The sequence below is a fragment of the Garra rufa genome, chromosome 11 (assembly GCF_049309525.1).
Source record: "Garra rufa chromosome 11, GarRuf1.0, whole genome shotgun sequence".
Classification (NCBI taxonomy): Eukaryota; Metazoa; Chordata; class Actinopteri; order Cypriniformes; family Cyprinidae; genus Garra; species Garra rufa.
The window spans coordinates 34,883,178-34,893,795 of record NC_133371.1 but is presented as its reverse complement, the minus strand read 5'-3'; the positions used below and the strand labels follow the sequence as shown (position 1 = coordinate 34,893,795).

At 34.9% G+C, this 10,618-nt stretch overlaps 1 protein-coding gene across 1 annotated transcript; it reads left to right on the top strand.

Annotated features, from left to right (window-relative positions):
- The first annotated feature begins 405 nt into the window (after window positions 1–405).
- On the top strand, window positions 406–9,523 carry utp4 (UTP4 small subunit processome component). The gene is made up of 17 exons (XM_073850827.1): window positions 406–498; window positions 805–977; window positions 1,123–1,311; window positions 2,403–2,487; window positions 2,586–2,675; window positions 2,788–2,999; window positions 4,259–4,430; window positions 4,535–4,626; window positions 4,706–4,802; window positions 5,879–5,943; window positions 6,498–6,620; window positions 6,758–6,911; window positions 8,428–8,534; window positions 8,619–8,714; window positions 8,818–9,003; window positions 9,084–9,194; window positions 9,280–9,523. The coding sequence occupies exons 2-17, from the start codon at window positions 819–821 to the stop codon at window positions 9,394–9,396; spliced, it is 2,055 nt and encodes a 684-aa protein (XP_073706928.1). The 5' UTR covers window positions 406–498; window positions 805–818; the 3' UTR covers window positions 9,397–9,523.
- Window positions 9,524–10,618: the final 1,095 nt, after the last annotated feature.

Sequence of the window (10,618 nt, the reverse complement as noted above, 5' to 3'; positions counted from 1 at the left end):
CAAGTTTGTTAATAGACTGAATTTACGGTTTTGTTTTGTTTAGTTTAGTCAAAATCCCTTTAAAAGTCTTTTCTGAAGTAAGGCTGTACATGGGCAGACTTCTTTTAAAGCGAGCTATCAAAACCTTTAATGTAGAGCCGTATTTTCGTAGTAGATTTTTAATACACATAGTATTACAGTACGGCACGTTTTGTTGATCTATTTTATTTTTTGCACTTATTTTTTTTATTTTTTCACCTTATGTTTGCTGTTTTGTAATTGGTTTAAATGTTACGTTAGCGTTTCTATATTTTGACACATGTACCTTGATGTATTTACATTGTATCGACTTATAATTGTATTTTATGTTGGTTCGAGACCTTTATTTTGAAATTCATTTTTGTAGCGGGCTTCTGTTCCGGTTCAGGGGTAACCAACGTGGTGCATCTTGCGGCTCAACGTGTGCGCTTCTTCTGAGTGGTAAAACATCTGAAAGAGAGTAATAAGTAAGAGAAGCAGGTAAGAAGATATATTGTCATTTTGTACTTGTTCTTGAATCATACGGCATGAAGTATGTGCCACCAAAATCAGTAGTTAACGTACTTCAGGACACTTTGAGGGACAGACCAAAACATGATGCGCTTAGTCTAATTGTGAATAAATGAGCAAATGATGACATTTAAACAGTTACAATTGCAGTTTTATAAACTTTTAGGGCCATCATGTCGTTTAGAATCTCTGTAGTGACCAGTCCGCATTGATTTAACTGTTTGTTCAAATGAGCAGACTATTCATTGAAAAACAATGTTCTCCTGATGTCCACAGATCTAAAATAAGCGATGGGGGAATTTAAAGTTCACCGGGTTCGGTTCTTTGACTACATGCCGTCGGGAATCAGAGCCTTGGCTTTCAACCGGGATACTGAAAGGTTAGCAGTAGCGAGGATGGACGGCTCAGTGGAGATTTTCGACTGTGCAGACAGATATTATCAAGAAAAGGTAACATACGTTCAGTCATTTATCAAATTGATGCTCATAAGACACCTCTGTCTTGGGTTTGGAGACCAGAGCTATGTTAATAAAATGGCTTTTGAATAGCAAACTGTTTCTTAAAAATGTTTAATTATGTTTTCTATGTCCATAGTTCATTCCTGGCAAAGAGCAGTGTGGGATAGAAGGCCTGTCGTGGGTTGGAGATCGTCTGTTTGGTGTGGGACTGAATGGTGGAATAACTGAGTATGACCTGACAAACCAGAAAGTGAAATACACCATAGATGCATATGGAGGGCCAATCTGGGCCATTACAGGAAATCAGCAAGGAACACACTTAGCGGTAGGTTTGGTTCCAATAGGTGTACAGTAAGAAAAATCAGCCACGCTTATTGTATGAATGTCATTGCATTAGATAATTAAATCAATTAAAAAAAACAAGCAGCATTTATTGTCAAGTCAACAAATTGCAAGCAAACACTTGTGGAAAAAAAGTGTGCATAACTGTACTAAATAAGCACTTGTTTTTAAAAAAAAAAAAATATATATATATATATATATACATATATTAATAAAGCTTTACGTTGCATGATATATACACTACCAGTCAACATTTTTTGGACAGTAATATTTTTATTATATATTTTTTTTTTTCAAGAAGATTCATCTGCTCACCAAGCCTGCATTTATTTGATCCAAAATACAGCAAAAACAGAACAATTTTGGAATATTTTTAATATTTAAAATAACTGTTTTCTATTTGAATATATTTTAAAATGTAATTTATTCCTGTGATCAAAGCTACATTTTTAGCATCATTACTCCAGTCACATGATCCTTCAGAAATCATTCTAATATTCTGATTTTACAAAAAACATTTATTATTATTATTATTATTATGTTGAAAACAGCTGAGGAGTTTTTTTTTTCAGGTTCCCCCCCCCCAAAAAAAATATAGATACGGACTCCACGCTTTTGAATGGAATAGTGTGTAATGTTTCAAAAGCATTTTATTTCAGATAAATGCTGATCTTTCTTTTTATTAAAGAATCCTGGAAAAAAGATCTACTCAGCTGTTTTAAATATTGATAATAATAACAATAAAAAAATTCTTGTACAGCAAATCAGCATATTATAATGATTTCTGAAGGATCATGTGACACTAAAGACTGGATTCTGATTCTGAAATATAGCTTTGATCATCACAGAAATTAATTACATTTTATAATATATTCAAATAGAAAGCAGTTATTTTAAATAGTAACAAATATTTCAAAATTGTGAACAAAATTAGTGAGCAAAAGAGACTTCTTTTTTTTTAAACAAACAATCTTACTGTTCAAAAACTTTTGACTGATAGTGTAATACTAATGGTACTTAAAGAGAGTACACTTTAATTTTCTCGTTATTTTTTTGTGTTTTTAACATTTGTAGGTTGGCTGTGAAGATGGAACTGTGAAACTGTTTGAGGTGATTGAAGACACAATACAGTTTCAGAGAAATCTGGACAGGCAAAAAAGTAAGATTGTAGTCATATTTGAAATTTCAGATGAATGTGATGATTGGTTATTGTATTTGAAAAAAATCCATACGTTTAATGAAATCCCTATTCCACAGGCCGCATCATCTCTCTGTCCTGGCATCCATCAGGCTCTAAAATAGCAGCTGGAATGATGGATGTGATCCAGGTTTTTAATGTAGAGACAGGTAAATGGCGTCATTCTTCCAGAATGTATTCTTGTAGTCTATGATTTAGTGTTGTTATTAGCACATGAATTAGAATATATGAATGTAATCAAGTGTTTAATATGTTTTGTAGGCCACTCTTTACACAGGATGCTGGTTGACAGAGGGGTTGGGACGTCCCGCGGTAAGGAGTGCGTGGTGTGGAGTGTGGTCTACCTGTCGAATGGGACCATCATCAGTGGAGACTCTGTGGGAATGGTCAAATTGTGGGATGATCAAACTGGCACACTAATCAAAAGCCATATTGTCACAAAATGTGATGTGCTGGCATTATCAGTCTCTCAGGTGAGAAGATTAAATCTTTCTCTTAAAGGAAAAGTTCACTTCTGGAATAAAAATTAGGGATGCACCGATACCAATCGGTCGATAAAGCTTGCGCGTTTTGTCAGTAAAGCCGGTTCTGTAATCAGTGGTAAATGCCATCAGGTGCGTGATTTCACGTTGAGCCGTATATACTACACACAGCCGTTGTTTACCGACGAGCTGCACATAGCAATGTTCATTATCAGTGTGAATGTGCGCAGCTCGTCTGTAAACAACGGCTGTGTGTAGTATATACGGCTCAACGTGAAATCACGCACCTGATGGCATTTACCGCTGATTACAGAACCGGCTTTACTGACAAAACGCGCAAGTTATCGACCGATACATATCGTGCATCCCTAATAAAAATTCTTGTGATCCAAGATGTTTATGTCTGTCTTTCTTCAGTTGAAAAGAATTTAAGGTTTTTGAGAAACATTCCAGGATTTTTCTCCATATAGTGGACTTCAATGGTGGCCAATGGGCTGAAGGTCCAAATGGCAGTTTCAATGCAGCTTCAAAGGGCTCTACACGATCCCAGCCGAGGAATAACAACCTTATCTAACAAAACGATCGGCTGTTTTCTACAAAAATTAAAATTTATATACTTTTTAACCACGAATGCTCATCTTGCAGTAGCTGGACTTCACGCATTACGTAATCACATTGGAAAGATCATGTGTGGTTAGTCCTTCTGCTGTGTACTTTGGTTTAAAAAGGTATAGTAGGGCAAAAAACTCCATCTTATGTTCACTTCCATCTTTGTCTTTGCACATTTGCTTTGTAAAATCTGGGTTTTCGCCTATGCCACATGTGCCCTTTACAACATGTTTAGGTAACGTGTGAGGTTGGGCTTGTGCAAGATGAGCATTTGTGGTTAAAAGGTATATCAGTTTTAATTGTTCTATGAAAATGGCAGATTGTTTCGTTAGGTAAGACCCTTATTCCTTGTCTGGGATCGTGTAGAGCCCTTTGAAGCTGCATTGAAACTGCAATTTGGATCTTCAACCCATTGGCCACCATTAAAGTTTACTATATAGAGAAAAATCCCGGAGTGTTTTCCTCATTAACCTTAATTTCTTTGCGACTGAAGAAAGAAAAACATGAACATTTTGGAAGACATGGGGGTGAGTGAATTATCAGGAAATTTTTATTCTGGTAGTGAGCTTATGCTTCAATAGAAAACATGACGTACTATAAGAAAATAAGCAGGATAACATCTGTACCCTCTTGAACGACAGAATGAGGACAGCCTTGTTGCCGGAACGTCAGAAGGAACTGTGGTACAGTTCCAGTTTATCTCTTTGGTTTTGGGAAAGGATGACAAAGAATGGTTCAGAACAAGAACATTTAAGAACCACACTCATGACATCAGAGCTTTGGCGGAGATCACAACAGCTGTGGTTTCAGGAGGTGAGTTTATTCTTAGATGATTCAAACAGCTGCCTCCTTCACACAATTCATCATGACTGAAGTGTTTGTGTTTAAAATAGTTTAAAAGAGCATTCTTTTCTCAGGTATGGATGCACAGCTGGTTGTGAGACCTTTATTAGACAAAATTGAAGTGAGGTCAGTGGCCTCTGCTTTGAGGAAGTTTTACTTTCCACATGTGAGTATTGTACAATTTTGACTTGCACATAGACAGCGTATTTGTAATTGATTCTTAATGGGATTGCATTGCATTGCAGAGGAGACTTGTGTCCTGTGCAAAGAAGGCAGGCCTGATGCTTTTCCAGTACACTGGTTATCTGGAGCTATGGAGACTGGGAGAGAGTAAAGAAAAAGGTGAAGATGATATTCAGTTTGGTCCTTAAAAGTTTGGACACCTAATCAGTAGCATTTTTCACATTTTACGGTAATAGTAAATTCATCAAAAGCAATGAAACTGCATACAGTTGAGGTCAAATGTTTACATACACAGATGTTAATTATTTTAACAAAATAAGAGGGTTGATACCAAATGCATGTTTTTTTTTTTTTTTTAGTACCAACCTGATTAAGCGTTTCTGTGTATTTTACCCCTTTCCAACAATGACTGTGATTTTGAGATCCATCTTTTCACACTGAGGACAACTGAGGGACTCATATGCAACTATTACAGAAGATTCAAACACTTAGTGATGCTTCAGAAGGAAACTCAATGCATTAATAGGCCGGGGGTGTGAAAACCTTTTGAATTTGAAGATCAGTGTAAATTTAACTTATTTCGTCTTCTGGGAAACATGTAAAAAAAAAAAAATGTTCTGAAGCCATTGAAGGGGCACTACTAAATGAAAAATATATAATATTTAGGCATAATAAGAAAAATGTACACATCTTCATTATGTTCAAAAGTTTACACCCCTGGCTCTTAATGCGTTGTTTCCTTCTGAAGCATTTATTTTGAACATTTTTAAAAGAATCCTGAAATTGTATCAAAATTAAAAAAGTTAAAAAAAAATTTTTTTTACATTCATAATAATGATAATAAACGTTTCTTGAGCTCCAAATCAGTATATTAGACTGATTTCTGAAGAATCTTCTGGCACTGAAGACTGGAGTAATGATGCTAAAAATTCAGTTTTGTAATCGCAGGAATAAATGGCATTTTAAAATATATTAAAATACAAAATAATTAATTTAACAATATTTCACATTATTACTGTTTTACTGTAATTTTAACAAATAAATGCAGCCTTGGCTCATTTTTAGCTTTGTCCTTTTTTGTGCGTTCTGGGATGCTTTTATACAGTATTCCTGAACATTTTATTTCTGGTCAAACTCATGTTGGAATATTTTATAAAACTAATATCAAGCAGAAAATGTGTAATTTCTAGATAATTTCTTTGGCATGAAACAAACTATTGGTCTTCTGTTTTCAGGCACACCAGGAAGCAGTTTATTTATAAAAAGAAACCCAGAGAAGCTGCTTCATTTGAAAGTGAAGGTACAGTGCTTGTTTTGAAAATCAGTGTCTTTCTTTTTTTTTTTTTTAAGGTGACATATCATGAAAATCTGACACTTTCCAGGTTTAAGTGGTATAATCCTGTCCCCGGTGCATCTACCAACCCAGAAATGTGTGCACTTAGAAAACCATTTATCAGAAGTTTAAACTGATTTGATTTCAGTGCGATAGACATGATAATCAAAAACAAACAGATGTTTTTGGCAGAGTGTCTGAGTAAAGCTGTAAAGGCACAGCCCTATCTGTAAAAGGGGCCGGGGAGCAGCAGCTCATTTGCATTTAAAGAGCCATGCATGAAAACACACGTTTCTGCTTGCATTTAAAATAGGTGTTTTCAAAATGATATAATAAATGATCTGGAGTATTTTGAGCTGAAACTTCACAGACACATTCAAATAAAATTGATTGAAATATTATCACGAAATACCCATATGGAATAGTCAACTGTATAACTAAGCAGAATGTAGTGAGAGTTGTGACATCCATAGTGCTGCAGAAATAAATGAAGTGACTGAGCTTGTGATGTTTTTCTGCAGGGTGAGGATCACATCCGCTGCAGTGCCGTGTCTCCCTGTGGAGAATGGATTGTGTACTCCACAGCCAGCAGTCTACGGCTCTACCGACTACACTTCGACAATAACAACGTCAGCATCACCAAGGTGCAGTAGATTTCCACAGAGCTGCATGAAAACACATTACATGGTTTAAAGGCATGCTAAAGAGGCATAGATTCTCATAGAATTTTGAAGAAAACTGATTAAATAGTAGACCAACATTGATGTTTTTCTTCTTTCAGATATCCAAACTTCCAAAGGTACTCAGCTCAGCCAATCAGCTTTGCTTCTCCTCAGACTCCTCCTATTTGTTTTCCACCTCCACGCAGTCAGTGCACATAGTTTCTCTCAGCCAAGAAGGATGCAAGTTTGTGAGCACCCTTAAACCTAAGTCAGGTGAGAAATGTTATTAATTAAAGGAGTCCTATTATGCTCTTTTACAGAGTCTTTATTTTGATTTGGGTGTGCACTAGAACATGCTCTCATGCTTAATGGTTTGAAAAACGCATTATTTTTCACATAATTTACGATTATAATAGGTTAGCAGTCCCACTGCTTTGCGATTGGCGAACAGCTTAGACAGCATTTCAGTCCTGCGACACCCCTTCCCAAAGCAGCAAGTCCCGTGTACAACAGCGCAAGCTAGATTAAAGTTATTTTTACGTTTTAAATATGGATATTTTTCTTCCAAAAACACATTGGATTGCTAAAGGAGGCAAGTACGTTGTGACATGATAGCATCCGGTAAACAAACGCTGTAGTCTAAGGAGCTGTTCGTTGTAGTTTTTTTTTTTTTTTACTAAATATCCTCCTTTGGAGTGGACTTTGTAGCTTTGTAGATGTTTTTATGCCCAAACATACACGCCACACACTGGCTAAAATTCTAAAAGTGAAAAAGTTTAATAGGACCCCTTTAATACTTTAATTTCCAAGGATGCGTTAAGTTGATCAAAAATGACAGTAAATGCATTTATAATGTTACAAAAGATTTATATTTTAAGTAAATGCTGTCCTTTTGAACTTTTATTCATCCATGAATCTTGGGGAGGGGGGGGGGGGGGGGTCACAGTTTTCAAAAATAGTAAGCAGCACAACTATTTTCAAAATTGTAGTAACCTTTCACATCATTACTGTTTTACTGTATTCTGATCAAGTATTTTACAGATAATCACCGCCTTGTCGTCCAAGATGTTCATGTCTTTCTTTCTTCAGTCGTATAGAAATTTCCAGATTTCTGTTCATATAGTGGACTTCAACGGTGCCCATGAGTTTGAACTTACAAAATGCAGCTTCAAGTGGCTCTAAATGATCCCAGCCGAGGAAGAAGGGTCTTGTCTAGTGAAACAATCTTCATTTTCTTAAAATTGCCCTACATCGCTGTTTTACCATTTTTAGTAAAGGGAGTTTGATCATTGGACGCTCACTTTGTAAACACTTGATCGGTACTTCTGCAGCGATGTAAGCGATTTTAAAGTTTGAGGAGAAAATGTAATGGGAGTTTTTCCACCATACCCTAACTGTATTGAACCAGAGCATAAATGCGCATTTGTGGTTAATAAGTGTATAGATGTTAATTTTTTAAGAAAATGACAGATCGTTTCGCTAGATAAGACCCTTCTTTCTCGGCTGGTATCGTTTGGAGCCCTTTGATCCAGCATTTAAACTGCATTTTGTCAGTTAAAACTTGGGGGGCACCATAGAAGTCCACTATATGGAGAACATTCCTGAAATGTTTTTCTCAAAAAACATAATTTTTTCAACTGAAGAAAGAAAGATATGAACATCTTGGATTACAAGGGGCTGAGTAAATTATCTTTACATTTTTGTTCTGGAAGTGAACTAATCCTTTAAGTACAAAAAAAAAACGTACCGACCCCAAACGTATGTAGGTAACAAGTTTGTCCTCCTCCAGGTTCCAATCAGGCCATTCACTTGTTAGCAGCCAGCGAGGATGGCAAATGGTTGGCCTCGGCAAACAGTGACCACGAGGTTCACATCTACAACCTGCAGACACGGAAGGTTTGTTATATGTCCACAGTGTTTGTGTATCCTTATAGAAACATTTGACAGAAGATGGATGGTTAACAATGATCTATGTTTCAGGCTCATTGCACAGTTCCTATATACAGTTCTGCTGTCACCGCCATGGGCATTCACCCAGCAACAAACTGTCTGTTTATGATGCATGCGGATCAACAGGTAACTAGTGAGCTTATATGAAAGCCTCCATTGAATAGCATAAGTGTGACGTGAAGTAGATCTGATTCTGTCTCTTAGTCGCATGTTTTTTTGTTCTCCACAGATGTTTGAGTTTTCCATAGAGCTGAAACAGTACACAGATTGGAGCAGAACGGTGCAGAGGAAGGGCCTTCATCGCCTCTGGTTGGAGAGAGACACGCCGTGTCTTAATGTGATGTTCAATCCAAAAAATCCCTCCCATGTCATCCTGCATGATGCTTACATGTTCTGCATCATTGACCAAAGCCTGGTGAGACTCAGTCATATTCAGCAAGCATTTGCTATTCTGATTTAAGTTTGAATGTCTAAAAACAAATCTGTCTTTTCTAGCCACTGCCTGATGACCAAGATCTGTTCTACAATCAGCTGACTTTGAAGAGCCTCCCAGAAGACCAGAGGAAAACTCAGAGCCATGCTTTCAAAGTCTGTAAGACCTTCAAGGTGCGTGTGAGCCACATACATGTATTTTTTTTTTTCTCTGAAATTTTGGATATAACGTGTATTTTACTCTCTTTCTGTCTTTTAGGATATCCTGTGTGTTGAGTTGATGTCGGATCAGTCTCTGGTGGTGGTTGAGCGTCCTCTAGAGGACATCGCCACTCAGTTGCCTGCACCCATCAAACAAAAGAAATTTGCCACATAAGGGAAAACATCTCCATCTGTGTGTGTGTGGCCTCAGTGAGGAAGTGTTTTTTTTTTTTTTTTTTTTTATTGAGAGACTGCGAATTTTTCCCTGTTTCCCCCAATGTAAAAACTGCTAACACAGTATTAAAAAGACATATTTACTGTAACTGCTGTGTTGGTCTTTTTTTGTGTCGAAAAGTTACATTTAATATCTTCAGGTATGTTCTGATGTTGGTATTGTTAAAAATAAATTTAATTTAGAAATTAAAATGAAGCTGAAATGATATAAATATTATGTAGAGGAAAAAAGAAAAACATAATCTCTACTTAAAAATTATAGAAGTTGCCTTTGCAACTAACCTAATGTTTATAATTGAATATTTACATAAAAACATATACTGTATATCATTATAGTATTTATAAAAAAAATATATATTTTTTAAATCTAGATAACCTTAATGTTTAAGTAATTATTTAAAAAATAAAAACATTAAGGTTATATAGAAATAAATATTTAAACTATTGAAGCTGACAAAAGCACATAACAAAAATGAATAAACATTTAACTAAAATGCAAACATGAAATATAAGCATGTATTTATAAATACTATGATAATATACAGTACAAGTAATTACTTAAATAACAAAGGTTATAGAAATATTTTAAAAGCAATTGAAACTGACAAAAGCACATGGCAAAAATTCATAAAAATTAAACTAAAATGCAAATATGAAATATAAGCATGTATTTATAAATACTATAATGATATACAATATAATTACTTAAAGAACAACATTAAGGTTATATAGAAATGTTTTAAAAATGATTGAAACTGACAAAAAATAAAAAATAAAATGCAAATATGAAATAAAAGCATTTATTTATTAATACTATAATGATATACAGTCTAAGTAATTTATAAATATTAAGCATCAAGTTTATATAGAAATAAATATTTTAAAAAAACTCTTGAAACTGACAAAAGCACATGACAAAAATTAATAAAAACTTCAACTAAAATGAAAATATGAAATAAAAGCAAACATTTATAAATACTATAATGATATACAGTATAAGTGACAAAAAATAAACATTAAGATTAAATAGAATTTTTTAACTATTAAAAGTACCAAAAGCACATGACAAAAATGAATAAAACCTAAATGAAAATGAAAATACAAAATAAAAGCAAATGTTTATAAATATTAAAATGATATACAGTGTAAATAATACTAAACAC